Source organism: Ruditapes philippinarum, unplaced genomic scaffold (assembly GCF_026571515.1).
Source record: "Ruditapes philippinarum isolate M1 unplaced genomic scaffold, ASM2657151v2 ctg608_1_1_1_1, whole genome shotgun sequence".
NCBI classification, from domain to species: domain Eukaryota; kingdom Metazoa; phylum Mollusca; class Bivalvia; order Venerida; family Veneridae; genus Ruditapes; species Ruditapes philippinarum.
The window spans coordinates 477,708-497,645 of record NW_026859254.1 but is presented as its reverse complement, the minus strand read 5'-3'; the positions used below and the strand labels follow the sequence as shown (position 1 = coordinate 497,645).

General features: G+C 30.7%; 1 protein-coding gene across 1 annotated transcript; it reads right to left on the bottom strand.

The window, feature by feature from the left end:
• On the bottom strand, positions 1-19,230 carry LOC132755828 (uncharacterized). The gene is made up of 23 exons (XM_060746752.1): positions 19,099-19,230; positions 16,047-16,238; positions 15,211-15,390; positions 14,770-14,787; positions 13,811-14,013; positions 12,688-12,882; positions 11,281-11,431; positions 10,617-10,719; positions 10,266-10,343; positions 9,820-10,035; positions 8,847-9,008; positions 8,501-8,583; positions 7,967-8,030; positions 7,212-7,400; positions 6,523-6,728; positions 4,952-5,162; positions 4,639-4,785; positions 4,184-4,358; positions 3,816-4,003; positions 3,226-3,498; positions 2,821-2,923; positions 1,160-1,292; positions 1-573 (listed from the first exon to the last, which is right to left on the bottom strand). Exons 7-23 carry the CDS (start codon positions 11,349-11,351, stop codon positions 252-254), a joined length of 2,724 nt encoding a protein of 907 aa, XP_060602735.1. The 5' UTR covers positions 11,352-11,431; positions 12,688-12,882; positions 13,811-14,013; positions 14,770-14,787; positions 15,211-15,390; positions 16,047-16,238; positions 19,099-19,230; the 3' UTR covers positions 1-251.
• Between the last annotated feature and the right edge of the window lie 708 nt (positions 19,231-19,938).

Below are 19,938 nucleotides of genomic sequence, written 5' to 3'. Positions count from 1 at the left end.
TTAGGGAATATACTGATTTTATTGCATTAAAAACAAACGACATCTCTCATCCGATAAAATAGATTTGTAGTGAAATAGTCCATTAGGAATTTAGTGAATAAAACAATCAATTTATGCATAAACTTGCAATCGTAATGTTGACAATCAAAACGTTATCAGCGTAAATTAATATGTACAAAAAGTCAACATGAGATTATATATGCTTCAAAATGCATTTGTCTTGATTCATGTTGGAAATGATACGCGGACTTTCACTCAAGTTCAATGTTGATAAATGAAATGTCTCTCTTTAGTTTACTTTCGCTTGGTGTTGCAACTTTACGTTCTAAGTCGTCGGTTTCATACTTGTCGATCGGTGTGTAAAATACATCGGTTTCCTGAGCCGAGGCACCTTTCTCTACATGTAACATTTCAGTGATTTGGTTCATGTGATGTGCTGTACCAATCATTATATTCTGTTCAATATTTGGTCTAGCAGAGATCTGAATTTTCGCACTTTGCTTCTGGTGCGGCATCTTTGATTGCAAGTTATGCGTTGGAACCATTGCCTTCTGTTGAACGCCAATAGATGAACTGAATAATCAATATTAAATCTTTATCTTGACGAATACCTGGCAGTGAAAGTCATAATTTCCCGGCAATTCTATTATAGTGATTGATCACTGATTGTTGTCATGAGATTTAATTTATTGGAATAAAGACATTGAATTAAAAAAAAATCAAAAATCAAAATAAATGAAAAATAATAATGCCTTAATGTACAAGTACATAACGGTACAATATAGTATAACAATTTTCAAAATAGTTTCGAAATCAAATATATCAAAGGAACTTTACTGAGGTCCCAGTGCCTTAAACATAAAATTTGTATTTCTTACAGAGATCTTAGGCAAAATAAGAAATTTACTCAGAAACAAACTAAATATTGTATTTTATAGCTATTCTTGGCCGGTTAAGAGTTGAAAAGCTTTTCAATTTTGGGTAAATTTTCACATTTGGAACAATTATTCTACAAAATTGGATAGAGCGAATGATCAGAAACTTTGGACGAAAGGTATTGGTCTAGACTTACATAAAATGGAAAATAATCTTAAAAAAAAATATTTCCATACACATCATGTAAAAAAATCTCAATAGAGTCACTTAAACAAACTTTTACCTGTGTTTCTTTAAAACTTTGCATGCAAAAATGTATATCAATACTGATATGAGTACGACAAACAATGTCGATCCAATAACGATTCCTACAATAATCCCTGTTCCTATTTCAGTACCAGAGTCTTTACAATCATCTACAAAATGAATTTCAGAAAAAAGACACGTGATATGCTTCATTATATCCACATCCTTGACTTAGTCTACAGTTTTAACACCAACTGTTTATGGTTGGTACATTGGTTTTATTAAGTTTTGGGTGAAGATGCATGTTTTGATATGGAAATATCTGCTGTAAAATTATGCAAATGAATGTTTGTTTATATATGTTGCACAAAAACTAATTTTGACACACAAGTACGTACAAAAAGTAGTCTTTTACAAATAAAATGAAAGAACATAATTATACAAAATTCATAGAATTACCAGCTTTAATAAATTGTCAAGCATAAAGCTGCATTTTATTAACTTAAGATAAACAGAAATAGCTATATGTCGTAAATAAAGTGGGTTTCATATCGACTCCTGTTCTAATTTTGGTGCCCAGACGACCAAAATAATCTTTATACGTGTAAACGTCTGCAAACTATTTGTGGCAATTTCTGTTTACATAAAAAACTCAGCTAAAAATCAACAAACAAGGCGCTAAGTTGAAATCCGTTGTTTTATGGTGGTATATTTCCGCCTTATATAACGGATGTTATCATACAAATTGTATGTCCTTTTATTTGATGATCACTCGTATGTGAACAAAAGGCCTTATCTATCGCAAAACTAAAATGGTAAACGCGACCTGGTTGGCAATGTAGTAATTACAAAAAAAAGATCAAAATGTAAAAACAAACATAGGTTCCATTGTTGATACAAGTAAGAAAAATAAGAACCTACGCGGCCTGGTATTAAATGTAGTAATTGCAAACAATTCTCACACGACCCGCATTTTTCCCGATTGAACACAAAAGAACCGAAAGTGTATGTTATTATCCAATAAAATCACTGCTGATGTTCTATATTTAGACATGTGACATAACCACCAAAAATGTAACGCGCTGTAAAAAAAGTACAGAAACAAATCGGGCGCAATTTAGATTTACATCTGGTACAGAAGCATTTATTTGTTGATGTCGTGTTAGAATCGAAAAAAATATATCCAAATCGGTGATTTAATCGTTCGAATGCGCATCATTATATCACTCGGGCTATGTCCTCGTGATATAATTCCGCGCATATGTATTCCAAACAGTGATTTTATTGAGCGATCACTTTTTGGGATATATTATTTCTTAAATAGTTTATTCTATTGCGCTATGACGTTCAGTACAGTTATTTCATAGACACAGATTACATTTAACGCATCTTACTTGCTACATGACACGATCCGTCCGAAAATTTATTGGAAATTGATATATCGTGAGCTCTGACCGTATAATCAGTATACTATTGACAGGTTAAAAAATTAAACAATACCTTGTGGTTTTTTTCCTTTGAAATCATATTTTCTGAACCATTATTGATAAGATTTACAAAAATGTTGTTTTGAAAAGGCTAAATAAATTAAAAGAATGCTTGTTTTTTAGGCCCTGAAGTAAACAGTTAATATATATCTTTTTAAAATGCAGCTTTAATGTCCAACCAAAACACTCATTAAAATATTATTGTGCTTACCCTTTGTCCAACCGTACGGATCGTTTGCAGGATTACATATAAAGCATGTACCATTGTCGAGGTTCTGAGCAATGCACACAGCATCAATGAAGCAAAAACTATCCTATAATGTCAGTACATATTTCATATCATATCTTGAATTTATCGAAATAGAGCTACCAGTATTTACAAACATCTACACATTTTATCTCACGTCAACAAAAAATCCAGTATAAAACTTTAATAACACAGACAGCCCTTTTATATAATCGAAGAATTTTCACCGTTGTGATGTTTATAAAGTATAAATAAAATGTTGTATGGTTATCAAGATTAGTCATTTTACAGAGACATTTATCTATTCGACATGATCGTTCAAGCCTTAAAATTTTGCTTCCCGCTATAACAAAATCATGTTTAAAATACCTTTAGTTTGAAGGTAACTGCATCATTGATCTCAACCCGTTCAATACATTTAGTATCATAGATATAGACGGGGTTAACATCCCCGTAATTTGCACCATCATTGCTAATAGAAATTTCGTACATGATGACAAACAGTTTGTCAGTTTTGTCGTTTAAAACAGAGGAGCTGTTTTTTATCATCACAGGGACACAGCATTCGCCAGTAAAGATATCCTCGTAATAACCAAGATCTGTTGATACACTTCCTTCCACACGTGAACCATTGGAGTACACCTAAGTAAGGTATAAAGATAATGACACTTCAACACACAAGTATACCCGCTACACATTTTATGTTTACGTGAGCCTTTGAAATATTTCTTTGTAAAGCATGAAGTTAGACAAATAAACAATTCAAAAAGGGTATTCCAATAATTGTATTTTAATGTTAATATATCTTTTCTTTCACAAGTGAGGAAGGATATTTGAGTAAGAGCTTATTGTGCCGCTAAACGATCGATTAAACTCAATCGATTTATTATCTGTATTATCATCAAGAAATTTTTATTACTCTGTCCTGATATCAAGAAAATTATGAAATACGATAAGACCTTGAACTGGGTGATATTGCACATAAAACCATCAAATATGTTGTCTGTCCGTATTTGGAAACATGTGCAATCGTCCTCATCCGTCACGGTACAAACTCCGTCTCCTTCTATTTCAAATACAACCGGTGGAATTCTTATATCAATACTGCAGGCAGGCCCTTTGAAAGTTCCACTGCATTCACAAAGTCCTAAATTTGAGAGGACACTGATAATAATTTTATAAATATCAAAGCTGCTATCATTTTAATCATTACAATGAATAGACAGTATTTTAAAAAGCTGCATCACCTTTTTGTTCTTGACAGGAATGTTCGTTTAATTTAAATGCAAGGTTTTCTAAAGCAAGAGAGGAATATGTAAGTACTTACCAGTGATGGCGCAGAATCCATTTCCACTACAGTTATTTAGACAAGTTTCAATGCGAAACGAGTTTACTTTTTCTGTGTTGTTTGCAACAAAACCTGGACTCATTCTTAGAATTGTATCTACAGCATTGTTCAAAACAGACACGTGAGCATCAATCCAAGCTGTGTCATTTCCTTGCTTCAATAAGAAAAAATAATTCGGAACACATAGATGTACTTCGTGCACTGAAACTGTTTTCTATGTTTTATGACATTTTATACCAAACGCAAAACCAATTTTGAGTGTATACATATTCCCTCATTGATAATATACTGACAACAACAATAACAACAAAACAGGATGTAACGATAACATAATAATAGGTCCCAGATTTATCAGTGACAAGTTTTAAATAAATGTTTACTTTAACATCGGTACAAAAAAGGCATATCAATATTATAAGCAAGATATCGCGTACCGTTAAGTCATAAACACATTGTTCTACGACAATATCTGGATCTTCCTCGGCGAGATGATCCGGAAATTCTTGGACTGCTGGTGTTGTATAGATTGAATGATTACATAATTGGAATGCCTCGTCCTCTGTTAAAATGATTGTGTTTCTCTACAATCACATCAAATATTTTAATTAATATGAGGTTAAATAGAACATAGAAAGTTAGAAAATAATGATTAATTTAAATAAAAAGACAAACATTAAATTAAGAAGAACATAAATAAAGATTAACTGCAACAGATTTTGTTTCACTAGTCAAAAAGACTAACAATACCTTTTTTCGCGACGATAAAATACGATATTGTTTATTCATCTTCGTCTCAGAGGGTTCAGAAATGGAACGTATTTGCCTTTGCCTATTCCTAAGCTTGCATTTTTTTGTTGTTATTGAATTTGGGCTTGTACATGTTTTGCCAAAATTATTCCTATTCCAATGATCAAGTTTACGGTTTGGGTTCTTAAACAGATTTTCTTCGTCCGTTAATCTGTAATAAAATATGATATTAAATTTTCTTAGCTAAATTACATAGCATTGAAAAAAAACAATAGGAGAACGCCCCCGTCAATAAAAGAAAGAAAAGGAAATAAACGCCAAATTGTAGAATGTGGTAAGTTAATGGAAAAAAACTTGACATAGCTTTCTTTCGTAACAATACCTAGCACTGACACGTGCTGAACTCAATATATAAACATGAACATGATGATCGTCCGGTTAGAATACTTGCACATTTGTTGTAACACTTTAGCAAAACCATTTAACTCTGCTTAAAAAATTTACTCCACCATGACAAATATGCGAAATCTGGACAAAATAAAAAACAAAACAACAAAAAAAACAACAACAAACATTTATTCATTTTTCAGGAAAATCTAAAAAAAATATAGTAGAAAAATGTAGCACAGAGCTGCAGATAATAATAAGAGGGCACAAGTCACTAGTAGACGCAGGTTTACAGAAGGAAGCTTCTATATACCACTAACGTGATAACCTTGATATTCTTAACAATGAAACTATATGTAATTAATAATTATGTAGGAAGAATGTCGGAATAAAAGGCTGTATTTTATATCGAGATTGTTTACATGATTTCGTGGTTTCTCATAAAAACATTATACATTTTGCATTGGTATAACACTTGAGAAACAATAAAAGAATGATTATAGCAAAAGCGACCAGTGTCGCCTGGTGATAGTCAATTTTATGTTGCAGCTACTGTGTAGCAGGAGACACAAACTTATTCACAGGTATACACGCTTTTTATTTAAGGGCCATAACTCAGCCAAAAAAATTCAACCGAAAAAACCCGTTTAATACTTGAAGTACTGACTAATTCTGTAAACATTCATTTCAACTGCAATTTTTAGTATATTATGAGAAGTTAAAAAATCCAATCATCAAAGAGTCATAACTCTGGCAAAGTGTCATTGAACCGGAAAAAACCGTCAATGCATATAAAATATGCATAAAAAACTTGGTTCTTAGCATTTCACCAGAGGTGTTTGAAAAGTATACCAGACAAGTATTGTGACGGACGAACGAACAGACAGACGACGGAAATGTGTCCCGGTATGTCGCCGCTACTCTGTAGCAGGCCACACAAGAATACAGATAATATTGCACTATTGAATTAAACTTTATAAGATATCAATACTTTAGCTTTTCTATACTAGATGTAATAGTTAATTTGATATACAATAAATCTTAACAACACTTGTATCTAACTATTAAAAGCAAACTAATTAAACATAAATTCGGATATACATAAAAACGAGATGTCAATTTAAACGCCTTTTCATTTGGTGTTACATATTAAATTTTAATTAACCTATCTAAACATAACATACCTCCAACTATCAGCAAATCTGTAACTTCTGTTGTTATCATAAGAAATAGTTCCATCCCTATGTTCAAGATCATTAGATCTGTCCCCGTCAAAGTTTCCACAAAGTCCGGCCACATTTCCAAAATCTTTGGGGGACATGTACACGTCAATGTTCATAACGTGACCCCATAATAGTATTTCAATCATTGTACCAATTGGTGTTCGAACCTAAAACAAACAAATAGATCTTGATCATATCGTATTGTTATTGCATACGCATATATATGCATTTTTAATTTTGTGCGGTATGTTTGTACAAAGGAAATTAGTTAAAAATAAAGGTCTGAAAATATCATGCTCTTTTAACCATGACAGTTTATAGAATCATTCCAAATAGGCCTACGAATATTTCAATTATTGTATTCATTGGAGTTTTTACCTAAAATCATATATATTGTACCGAATTTGCAATATGATCATGATGCCGAGAAAGAACTGTAAGGGAATTGGATATTTGTAAAAGTTTGTTTAAACAAAGATCATCTCAATATTAAAGAATGTTTACCACTTTCTTTTCCTTACACAAGCAAGTGCAAGACAATGAAAAACTATCATATTCACTTGTAATGAAATAAAGAAAAAACGTATTATATCGTTTTCAATGAGTCTCTGTCATTTGTAAAAAAAAAAAATACGGATACATGTACATACCAAATATCTGTAATCGTGAATAAATATAATGTCAATATTGCCACCATCAACACATGAAAGATCGAACTTGAAAGGCCTGTCATGGCATATGTTAATTATCAAAACATCCGCGCCGACAGCGATTGCTATTCCACAAGCACAAACAGCACGTGTGTTACCAGGGCTACAATACCTTGCCGATGTCTGTATCTAACATGAGTAGAAAAGGTTATCTTAAACGATTAAAAGTGTTTTCAATTCAATTTTACCAGTAGCCCAATGATCTAATGTAAAATGCCACAGGATCTGATCGGTACTTAAGTCTGAGATTCTTGTAGCTCCTCTCTACATAATAATATAAACATTTTGTATTTCGTTACACTGCACTGTGGTCATATGAGGAAATAGTTCAAACCCATATCCTTTGGTTGCAATGAAGACACCTACATTCAGTAAAAATGCCAGGCGTCGCAAAACTTGTCAAAAACTTTCACCCTCTACATTACGGAATTTCAACAGTTTGACTTTGTTCGTGCATTGACATATGCACAAGCATGTGGGCGCATCTATAGTCCACGCTAGCAGGGTGTGATATTTGATAAGTTCACGGGTTTCTGCAGCTGTTAATGTTATTAATTTTAAAAATGGTACATAAGTACTTTATTTAATTAAAAGTATACTTCTCAATCAGATATATCTATATGCGCAGCTTTTATAAAAGAATATCAATTGCAACATCATTTAATTCATTCATAAGTAAGACAATTTTCAATTACCTCAGTTTGATATTTTTCATTCAAGAACAACATGTAGTCTCCCTCTTTTTGTGCTTCGTAATGTCTTTAATGAAATAAGTTTGATAATCAATATACGACAAAATGTTACATTTATCAAAATAATAATTACTTTAGGTTTAAGAAAAATAAGTTAACTAAGTTTATAAATTTCAATCAATAGGTATATAGGTTATGTTAATATCATGCGCTCTTTTCAAATACGACTGCTTGCAGTGACTGACTGTTACAAATTATATTTTTGAAAATAAAAATTAATAAAAACACAAACAAAATAAATAATCAAAAAAACAATAACAATGTAACGCAATATCATACAAAGTATTTCATACACAATATTTTGAATTTTTATTGACTAGATGATAGGAACGAAAGTTATAAAAGCATCCACTCAACACCAGCTAGTTTGTTTAATAATTAATCAATGAATACTGATGTACAGAAATTCCCAGAAAAGATCATAACGAAATGGAGTAATAATACATGTACTACATAAGTATCGATATAGTAACTTACATGCCGTCTACAGTTTTCATATGCGGGTCGACATGCGAATAACATCTTTTATTCCAGTGTCTTTTTATGTCTACTATAACCACCTTTATAAATCACGAACAATTTCAAAAGTTTAGTCAATTATGCAGTTTAATACAATTTCAATATTTATCTATTATTCGTAAACCGATAAAAATAAAATTGAATCAACAAAATGTCGTCATTCGCATTCAAGATATTTTGAATATTCTAAATTAAAAAAATAATTTAAAAGTAATATATATATATATAATATATATATATATATATATATATATATATATATATATATATATATAAACTAAATACCATGAATGTTTGCACTTACATGAACTGCGCCAACTATATGTATCTCCCCGATGTAACCAATGCTATTATTTGTCAATAGCAATAAAAGGTCAAAATCCGTCCTATCGTCATAGTTATTGTCTAAAGTTGAAAATAATGCTCTATATTCTTTTTTTGCCCACACCTCACCTTTTCTCAATTTCTAAAAGAAAAATGGTATAACAATAATAAAGCATGTCCATAAGATGATTGTTATGTTAGTAATGATGTGCTATTAACTAGTAGTATATATATAAAAAATAATTGGTTCATGTTTTATCATAAAAATCAACAGCGTTTTGGTTTGATTAATTGACCGATACGTTTGATCTTAAATTCGAAACAAAATGAAATTCTTTATGAAAAACAAAAACAATTTTAGAATTCCCAACCTTTGCTAAATTTTGAACATATAATGTAAGGGCCATAATTCTTAACAAGAACTTCCTTAAGTTAGAAGAGAATGCAATATACATCAGTATTGATAAGAAAATATATATAAAACATTTTCATACGGATGTTTTTTATATTAATAATATATTTGCAGGTTTAAAATACGGAGAATGGACGCTTGTTAAAGTGTATAATGCTATATATCTAATGCAAAATTATTGTAAGAATACTTTCAAAGTGTTTGTATGAAATTAAAATGGCACTAAATTGCCTTTAAACGAGTGGCGCATGTATAGAATCATTGCTAAACGGATAAAACTCTACTTAAAATAGCAAAATAATATTTTGTTCCGGAACATTTTATTCTATTTACGTACATTGTTGATGTGTATTAATTAACAGAGACATTCCATGTTGCAACTTTTTTGGGAATCAGTCGTATAATAATGGAACCAATATAATTCTACTGTTGATAAATTTTATAAAGATATTTCTTAAGATAAAGATTTATACCCTTTAAATGTACATAAGAGTAAGAAGAGTGTGGACAAGCGATATATGAATTGAACTATACTCTGTACCTTAATTTCTATCAACGGTTTGCTTGGATCATCATAACTTTTTACTTCTATTCGGCCGCTACAGTCATCAGCCTTATTTACAACGTCCTCAAACGATAACGTTTCCAGACAGTTTCCTGCATCGTCTTCCCTGTAAGAACATCCTAACGGAATAGTTTGCTCAATTGTGACAGTAGCAACTCCACTTTTACTTAGTATGATGTTTTCATTTTGAATCTGAACTCATTTATAGGCACATGAATGATATATTAATAACATCATTTTGGAAGATTTGCAAAAGAAATATAAAATGTTGCAATTCAAAGAAAGTTAATGTTTATGCACTTGAAATTGCCTCTTAATGCCCTTTTGAGGTTAGATGTTACATTACAAAAACATTTTTGTTATCTTATACAATGTAACAATAAACGGTGTAAAACAAAATATCACATAAATTCTCTATTTACTTTCCATCCGGCGTAGTAAGCATCACTCACAGCTTCCGTGGAATCATTTTCAGCCGCTGGGAATATTCCACAAGTAACCTAAAATATACCACAAACACCCAAAAGGTGAAAAAAACAATTTCGTTATCATACTAAAGGTACTTATATAATATTTATCAGTCATTCAAACATTTTAAAAATATTCCTTAATATGTGGAATAACACTAGAATCGAATCTGAAATAATAAAAAAATATAATGCACCGGGTAAGTCAATTCGTATAGAAAATGAAAATTTCTGTAGAATTTTTTTTTTTTATAATTTTTCGTAATAATTTAAACTAGTCTCCATTCCTGTATTTAAAAAAAATACCTCGTATCCATGTTTCAAAGTGGTCAGATAATTTTCTTTAAACACCAAATCATCAAGATCAGACGATGGCCCCATTTGTACTTGAAAGGTTCCGTTTATATACCTATTATGCATGATAAAGAAATAACGATCATGTGCACTTTTTTTAAAATCTCGTATTATGCCTCTTTTTCAGACTTATCGGAATGTATATATGGTTGTTTGTTAAAAAAAACACTGAATTCGAAGATAGCAGTGCTGCAAACATAAACAGAGGAATACACAGGGGTGGCGCACTGACGGGATGCCATTCAAAAATCAATTCAATAAACAAACTCACAGAAACTGTGATAGACGAGTAAATTGATTTAAAAGCAAACCTTGGGATACATGTGTACAGCAATGGGACCCGTCCGGCCAGAAATTTCAATGTTTTAATTATGAAAAAATTTTCTAACTACATTTCTGTTTTTTTCTTCTTCTTTTATTTCTTTACCCTGACGTCGTGTTTACTAATATCTGTCGTATGTTATTGCGCTAAACACTGTTACAGTTTAGACGTTACACACATATTACTTAAACATGTCGATCATTGTTTAATTAAAAATGGTATCATATATTGTTTATTTCAATTTTGATGATTAAAGTTACAACATTTATCAAACAGAAATTATCACATGGATACCAGTTTGCTTTATACTGTGTGTTTTCCATGACATCAAAGGAACATCTATATTGCAGACTACTAGTGTACATGGCTATTTCTTTCCCTTCTTCTATAATTATATTTTCTTCATGAACGATCCTCGGATGTACTTTAACATTGTTGTAGTGAACTAAAATTAATTGAAGAAAAGAGGCCAAACACAAATTCTGTATATCTATTGTTTGAAAAGACAAAAATAAAGTCAGTACATAAAATATTTGACAAAATGTAACATTATTTAATAAAGGCTTTTAGGGTAGTAGGCAATATGGTTGTTGTCATTTACACATATCAACAAGAATTTTAACAGAGTTACCAACGATTGAGGTATGGATCTGAACTTCCTGTGCAAAATATTGACCAATGCTAGATTTGCACATGCAAGCAGCAAAAACTTCATTAATGAAATAAAATGAAATCAAGAAAAATACAATTTTATAATTGACAAATACAAACTTAATACAAGGTACCGTCTGTTACATGGTACATCTCGTGTGCAGTCCGTCAACTTTTCATCGAACTTCGATTCACCAATGACATTTTATTTGCATGCCCAGTACAGACCATTTCAGATTTTGACCTTTGATAAAGGAGTCTGGATGTTTCCCATGACACGTCGTCATATTATTCTCGACATTAATTTGTGTCAAGTAATTTTGAAATCATTTGAACGACAAAAAAATCATTGAATGGACACGAAATATACCCTTTAAAAGACCGTGTTAAGCTTTGACCTTAAAGGTAGGGGGTTGGCGTTGCGCACGATTCATTGTATTGTTATAGATAGGAGACTGGAGATATGGGTTAGGGTTTTGTGCATGACAATTTGTCCTATCATAACAAACATTTGTGTAAAGTTATTTTAAATTCACTTGATTCCTTTGAAAAGGCAGACAACGTACGCATTGAGGCACGGACATGCCAACATTTGGGGTTTATGTCCTTTTCTTTGATCTTTTTTGGCAGTTTTCCACATAAACCATTAAAATTACCACATAGACCATTCGGTTTATAGAGTTTCCTTCTTTTGTAATAGTATTATAGACGGAATGAAGCTAAAAGACCATTGGATGTTTGCCCGAACGGACATACTTCTACATTCCCCCTTTTTTCTTCGTAAAGTCGGTAGACAAAGTTATAAGAATATACCGTAGCGTTTACAATGAAAGACCGACAACTTTTAAATTACAGAAAAAAAGGAAATTAAGAGCATAAATTCATTAATATTGTATCCTTTCCAAGCATTATTTCCGACCAATAATTATCACATAGTTATAATCATTAAGCTATGATATCCTACATGTTTTTGATATCAAACATGAAGTATTAACAATGCGCCAAATAGCATCTTGATATATAAAGCTTCATAGAATTATTTTTTCTTACTTAAACAGATTTCACGCCAGTAATAGGTAGCTGCACTTAAATCGTATTGGAGATTTCCATTGCATGATCTGACATAAACATAATAATGACAATTTCCTTTCCCATCATAATTGACATGGTTATAGCCAAACGATTTGGATACATAGCACACAACTATCCGTTTTGCCTCTTCACCTATATCACTTGGTAAAGGTTCTGAAAAGCATATCAGATATCATTATTAACTTTGAAAAAAATATTATGTTTTAAAGAGCATTGATGAACAATGGATAAAGTTAAAAAACTCAAATATTGATAAAAATCTTAAAATAGTACTTATTGAAAATTCAAGGTTTAAAGACTTTTTAGTAATTAAGAATAAAATTTATATAATACTTACTTATTATTTATGGTATCACCAATCTTCTATTGTGAACAACTTTTATGGACATATTCACTTAAGCATTATAAATGTCAAAAGGACATGTGTCTAACTGAACAAAATCACAAACAATTAGTGCTAAATGAAGTGTTCTTGATGTTAAGTGACTACTTGTTATAATATGTATACAAAGTCATAGAGATTTATATCTGCTTCAAGTTTTTATCATTTGATATAGAAACCGATATGAAAAGTTCTGTACAATAAAGCGCATTTAAATTGTACACAAATTCGCATGGATGAAAAGCATGCTTAGAAAACAATATGATGTTTTTTTGATAAACAAAGACAATTTTCTGTATAGCCACGATCACCCTTTTCTTCACATTTTTAATTATGTAAAGTTCTAAATGTAACAAGGGTATGCATGGTCAATGCAAGGTATTATATTAATGATTAAATTAAAGACAGGTAACAATACGCATTTACTACTTTACGTTGACCAGTTTAAACTGTTTTGGAGATACATTTAAATTAACTCTTTCAGAAAATTTTGGCTGTCATTGATTAATAAATTTTATACAGAAAAATACACAATAGCTGTCACGTGTTTTTCTTTTTTACCAGGATACAGGATAAGATGCAGATGGAGAATGAGCTTTAAGTTTTACTTCTATTTTGTATTATAATTATTTTAATTTACTTTAGTTTTTGATACAAAGGAAGAACGGTTGTTCTGCATTTAATAATATAGCTTTATACCTTGTGAAAATATGTACCAATAACTTTCTCTTGCCACTGAACATTCATCGAATATAATGTCTTTGTCCGCAAGAGAAGGCCAAACATACTGTATCCCTTCGACGGATGTATCAGTCCAACCACACTAGGAGTGAATTTCAAGATATTGCCATATTTACTCGGATTTCCATTCTGCTCTATTGATATGGCGTCTTTGCAAGGGACTGTAACAATAATTAGCTGTTGTTAACTTTGCATTGATGTTATATGAAACAGAACATCTCAATAAATATTAAAAAAACTACAACGAATTCCATTCACAATAAATACGAATCGTTAGTCAAGATGTTTGAGTGACACATACGACTCCCCCCCTCCCAAAAAACAAAAAAAAAAAAACAACAAAAAAACGAAAAATACAAAAAAAACAAAACAAACAAAACAACATTAAATATGTGAAATATTTTATGAACAGAATCAGCTTCCATAAATCTGGGTTAATGATAATCAAAAGCCAATTACAGCTTTCGTCTTTTAGAATAATCAAATTGTTACTGTTAAACAAATCCGAAATAAATCGGTAACAATTTCCAATACCACAATGATAAGAGTGCATCGTTTTATCTCATTATTTGTGGTCGATAAGAAACACATTGTGGTTGATTTGTGTCATTCGTGTTTTCGTGTAAATAAGTTTTATTAATTAAACTTCGCCCCGCGTCCTCGCTAATAAGTGTGTTTTCGCTCCGCGACCCTGCTGTTTTATTTCTTAAATCTCACTCCGCAACCCCCGCTAACTAGCGTGTTTTCGCTCCGCGCCTCCGCCATTTAAATTTATTAATTCTCGACTTGGCAGGGTCGCGGGACGAAAACACAAATGGCACAAATCAGCCGCCACTATAGAAACAAGACAATAGATCTTTGAAATATTCATTGATACGATTTGAAATAAAGAATATTAAATTAAAGATGTTACTTACTTCCTGAATATATTCTATCTAAAATGAAAAAAAAAAAATTAAATAAAAATCAAAGTGATAAAACCTTATTACATTACAGATTAATACTCTGAATTACACAAAGTCATAAAGTAAGACAAAAGAAACGTATTTGTAAACCTCGTATGTCTTACAACATTTTTGATATATTTAATGGCTATTAAACGTATATTAAATAATCAAACTTCGAATAACGCATTGCTTTTTAAGAAATAATCAAACTTCGAATAACGCATTGCTTTTTAAGAAATAACAGCACTTACATTAAGTAAATAATATCAATTATCTTTTAGGATTTTTTATTTTTGTCTTATGTATGCCTCTAATTACTTTTGAAAATGAGATGCACATTTTCAACATACAGTCAGACAAACTAAATATATCATGCAGTATATATCTTTAAACAAAACATTTTACACTTACCAAAGCAAATATAAGCATGTCCACTGCTAATGTTGGACAGCACAAATTTGTACAATAAATTCCCATTGCATTTTCTGATAAGGACATTCATGTGATTTATACACTTTTGATTTTCATCTATGATACACGCCTTTACATCAGTTATGTTTTCAGTTAAATCCTCGATGTTAGGATGCTTGTCTAAACAAAAGAAAATATAAAAATTGTTAATGAAAAAAAGATAACACAATTATGTTTTTAAGTATTTTGCCAAAAGAAATCCCAGTTCTAAGATCCTATATGTTGTAATTAAGGATGTAACAACACTTAAGTGAAATTTTATACATGTATATGTATATAATTACTCTTCTAAAACAATTTCCAAACATCCAAGAACATGTTAAATATGTACTGCAAATGTTTAAGCGCATTATATGTAATCATTAAAATGTATACATTTATTTCTTATTGAAAGATTTGGCTTAGACTTTATCAACCATTCATTTCTAATTACCTCCCTTTTTTACATGAAATGAAAATTCGGAAATATCTTTACAAATAATGTTTTTGGAACTTACAATATTGATCAACTCTTTATTTGAGCATCATATTTATGATATAAACCATACAAGCATTTGAGTTACAGATTATTTAATAGGAACGTTCGACCAATTATTTACACAGAGCCGTTTGAAAATTCGAATATCTAGCAAAATGTTGAGAACGTGACACATTAGAAAATCCATCTTTGAATAAAAACATCATTGACATAGAACTGAGTAAGCAATATTGACGAGGTTAAAGATAATATCTTAAAACATCTTTTAATCTATTGTGATGTTAAAGATCAAATAAACCTGCTATCACTAATAGATTTCCCAAAGTAGTAAAACATTCCAAAGCTACATGGTCTTTCTCTGGTATCTGCATATGTCCATCCCATAAAGTCATGTTGTGCCATGTCAAGTCCGAAAAACGCCAACCACTCCACAAATTTACGTAGAGATAGTTATTTTGCTGTGTATGGTTCAAAGACTCTTCGCAAGACTCTGAAGGAGACGAAAAACAGAAAATAAAATCAAATCCTGTTAATAAGAAAGTCACAAAACTATAACTCTCAATATATAATTAATTTTATTGCAATTGACTTTTAGTACATTTAACATGTCTCAGGTATTAGTCGAGACTGTTCAATCTGTATTTAATTGCAAATCTGTCTTTATAATCATTAGTATTTTTACTAAGGAGTTTTCAATTCTGAAAAATAAATGCCAAATGAGTAATATTGTAATAATTAAAGTGGCACTATGCCCAACCGAGGATAAAAGGTTAGTGCACTAGTTAAAAGCAAAACAACATTCTGCTATAATTACTGATTTCAATGTTAATTTCTACTTCATATGTATAAGCAATAAACTTATGTTACAGAAATTCTTTATAAATATCCTTCGGAATATATCGGAAATGCTCAGTTGTTAGGTGGAACAGTTGCTTTAAGTCGTAGTTTTTTTTATATAGTTTATGTGTTTACTTTTTTTTTTGGTCCGGGAACCCTATTTGTATCAATTAATCCCTTAGATTTACAGCTACAATAAATTCGGAACGAAAACATCCTTCCGATTTCTATCAGGTAAAGTCATATATTGGTTTCCCCCTCGGTGATTTGCAGCATTTATTATTTTAATGAATGAGAACGGGAAAAAATCACATCTCAGCCGCTTCGAAGGCAGTGTAAAAAACAAAACAAAAAATAATCTTAAATGCGGTAAATTATTGAAATTACTTATTATTTTAAGGGACACAGTGGGTTTAGTATGTATTTTATTGCAGTACATGAATTTGAAAGCTATAAATAGATGGATGACCTTAACATTGTGTAAGTCCAAAAATCTATTTATAGAAGCAGTTTTAGTTTAGCAAGTCAGAAACTAAACGAAACGACCATTCGTGTCGCGCTATGTTTATAAAGAACGAACTGGATAATTTTGCAGGAAATGAAATGCAAACCTATTCAACAATAAATTGCACTCTTTGTAAATTTATCGAAACAATTTGTATGCTATTTTTACGAATTGTAAACTATTGACATATCACAAAATTATCATTTTGAAATTGTCTTTTATGTAGGTGATTTCCGGAAAAATCAAGCAGGCCATTTTTTACGACACTGACTGTACTTCTGAGATGTTCTTACCGTGAATATTTCAATCGACCCTGATTTCCCGAATTTTTGCTGTAGGAAGTTGAGAAGGTTTTATGGCGGTTTGAATGGAATGTTGATTTGCCAAATACTGTGACATTTTAACAACAACTTTCTTCTGCAGTTTTAACATGAGGTGTGATTGGTTTATTGATAGGAATATAAACACACTGGTTGATCAGACGAGGACTTTGAAGCAATTCAACACAATAGTAGATTGGTCTCCCTATAAATCAATTAACCGAGGTCTGTATTTCTCGCCAATGTCAAGAAGCTTTTATATCTTTGACTCGTATTGAATTCCCTCATATCTGTTTAAGTTCAGGTTAACAGTCTTTTATTATATTGATAAAAAAATGTTTTACAATATCAACATGCCATGCACATTTATTCATGATTTTTAATGTACCATTATTTCTGTTAACGCATTTAACAAAGAAACTTTCTGAAAATGGTCTTTTTGAAATTCATCAAATTGAAATGTTTTCATTCCAGTGTGTGTTCTACTTTCAGTATTTATTTTTTACTTGAAATAAACCTACTGTATGTTAAGTGCCAGATATTAATAGAGACCCTTTTTTTTAATTTTACATTAAACGAAATGCATGCAATATTACTTTATTAGTCCACTTTTTTATATACTGTTTGTACATTTGTTACAATCATAATATAACAGACTATGTAGACTAATGTCGTCTATGCTATACAATTCTGGTAAAATCTATTTAACGATTAAAAAGAAATATGGTCATTAGATGGCTACTAGTTCATCGTCACTTGCTGCATTTCTTTGATGCTTTGCATTAATGCTTTTCTTGATAAACATTATATACTATTTACCGCGAAACATGAAGACTCTAACGGACATTTTGAAAAATAACGTTTTATTTTGGCTTATGTACTCGTATATACGGATTTTTGTATTTTTTACCACGATTAGGTGTTGGTATTTGTAGAAAATTAGTAGCATTATAGGTGAAAAAAGAAAATGATCATGGTTTGATATCTTTTATCATCTAATATTACAGACCACAGTAGTGACACAAACAGAAAAATGTTTCACTACTGTCATGTCACATTACAAGTCATGTAAGTCTTGTTTGTATTGGAATAACGTTCCTTACCAGGTAGGTATCAGTGAAAGTCTATTTTTTAAATTTAATATCTTGCCACTCTCTCATGGACAGTGCATACGATGAGTATAATTATGCAAATTTAAATGATGAATAATGAACAATAGTACTTAATCTAAATAGAAAATGACCTGTGTGTAGGAATGATTTGGTAAGGTCTCTGTAATAAGCGCATTTTTGCGCGGAGCTTCTCAATTGCTGCATTGTACTTGTCAATTGTTATTGCATGACCATAATAATTGTCAATCTTAGAAATAAATAATTCAGCTCTTCCTGACAGCGATGAAGTGGGCAAAATGTTACTTAAAACATTGTCCTAGTCACGTTTTATCATGTCATAAATGATATAAGGCCATCTGTGAAGTAACTTTCATTTTTCAATACCGATTCATATAAAATTGCAAGTTAATGATCTTTATCGATGTCAGTACGAAATATGTCTGGTACTTTCTTTATTATAAATGTATAAGAAGTTGTCCATACTGACCCGTTTTTCGAAAACATTATTACTATTTATTTTGTTAATATCTAAATTTAATAAAATAAAATGAGCTTAGGAAAACAAATAAACCGTACCTTCGGCTGTTGTAACACGTAGTGATATAGTTGATAAAGTAATCAATAAAGAATAAATAAAATATCTAAAACTTCCTTTATCCATGCCTACGTCCACTCTCACCCAAATGTTGAAAACTTGTGTAAAGAAATAAACTTTAAGCAGGTTGTCAAGTATGTAAAAAATGAATGATAATTACCGAAATATGAGACGGTTTACCGTAAGGTAGTTGCTATTTTAAAATTGGTTGTTAACCGCGAACAATTAAACAATTTGTACATTTCTTCATGATTTTACTTCTTTGTACCAGATTGATGATATCGTCGCGTCTATTATACACACACTTGGTAATTTGATAATTATGTTGAAATTCATTTTAAATATGTTTAACATTGTTTAGTTGCAAATAATTCTTGAAAACGTATTTAAATTACTTTATGCTTTTAACTGAAAGATATATTCATCCCGTTGTGACAATTTCAATCGTAATTTTTTTTGATAGTTTAAGAGTGGAATTATTAAAAATAATTGCATATGAGCCAAACCATTTTGAATGAAACCTTCAGAAATAAACCCGAATGACAGAAAAATGTGCAACTTTATACTGGATGCAGCACATAATATAACATCATGTTTGAATTATGAAACCATATCATTTGGCATACTGATGTAATTATAGGGAGATAGCATAACAGTACACTGCCAAATTAAATTTTAATGAAAAAAACCCCATTCATCAAAATATTACATCCGGTGTTCAAGCTGTAAAATATAGTTCAACATATTTCAACATTATTATTTTAGTTCTATACATTCATTAAGAATTTGATTTCCCGAAAACAGACATTTTACAAATTTAT

Excerpts from the sequence above, each read along its gene's own strand:
- LOC132755828 (XM_060746752.1), bottom strand. The coding sequence starts at position 11,351 with ATGTACACTAGTAGTCTGCAATATAGATGTTCCTTTGATGTCATGGAA. Across the intron at positions 4,004-4,183 it reads TGGATTCTGCGCCATCACTG|GACTTTGTGAATGCAGTGGA; the intron begins GTAAGTACTTAC and ends TCTCAAATTTAG. Across the intron at positions 3,499-3,815 it reads GCAATATCACCCAGTTCAAG|GTGTACTCCAATGGTTCACG; the intron begins GTCTTATCGTAT and ends TACCTTACTTAG.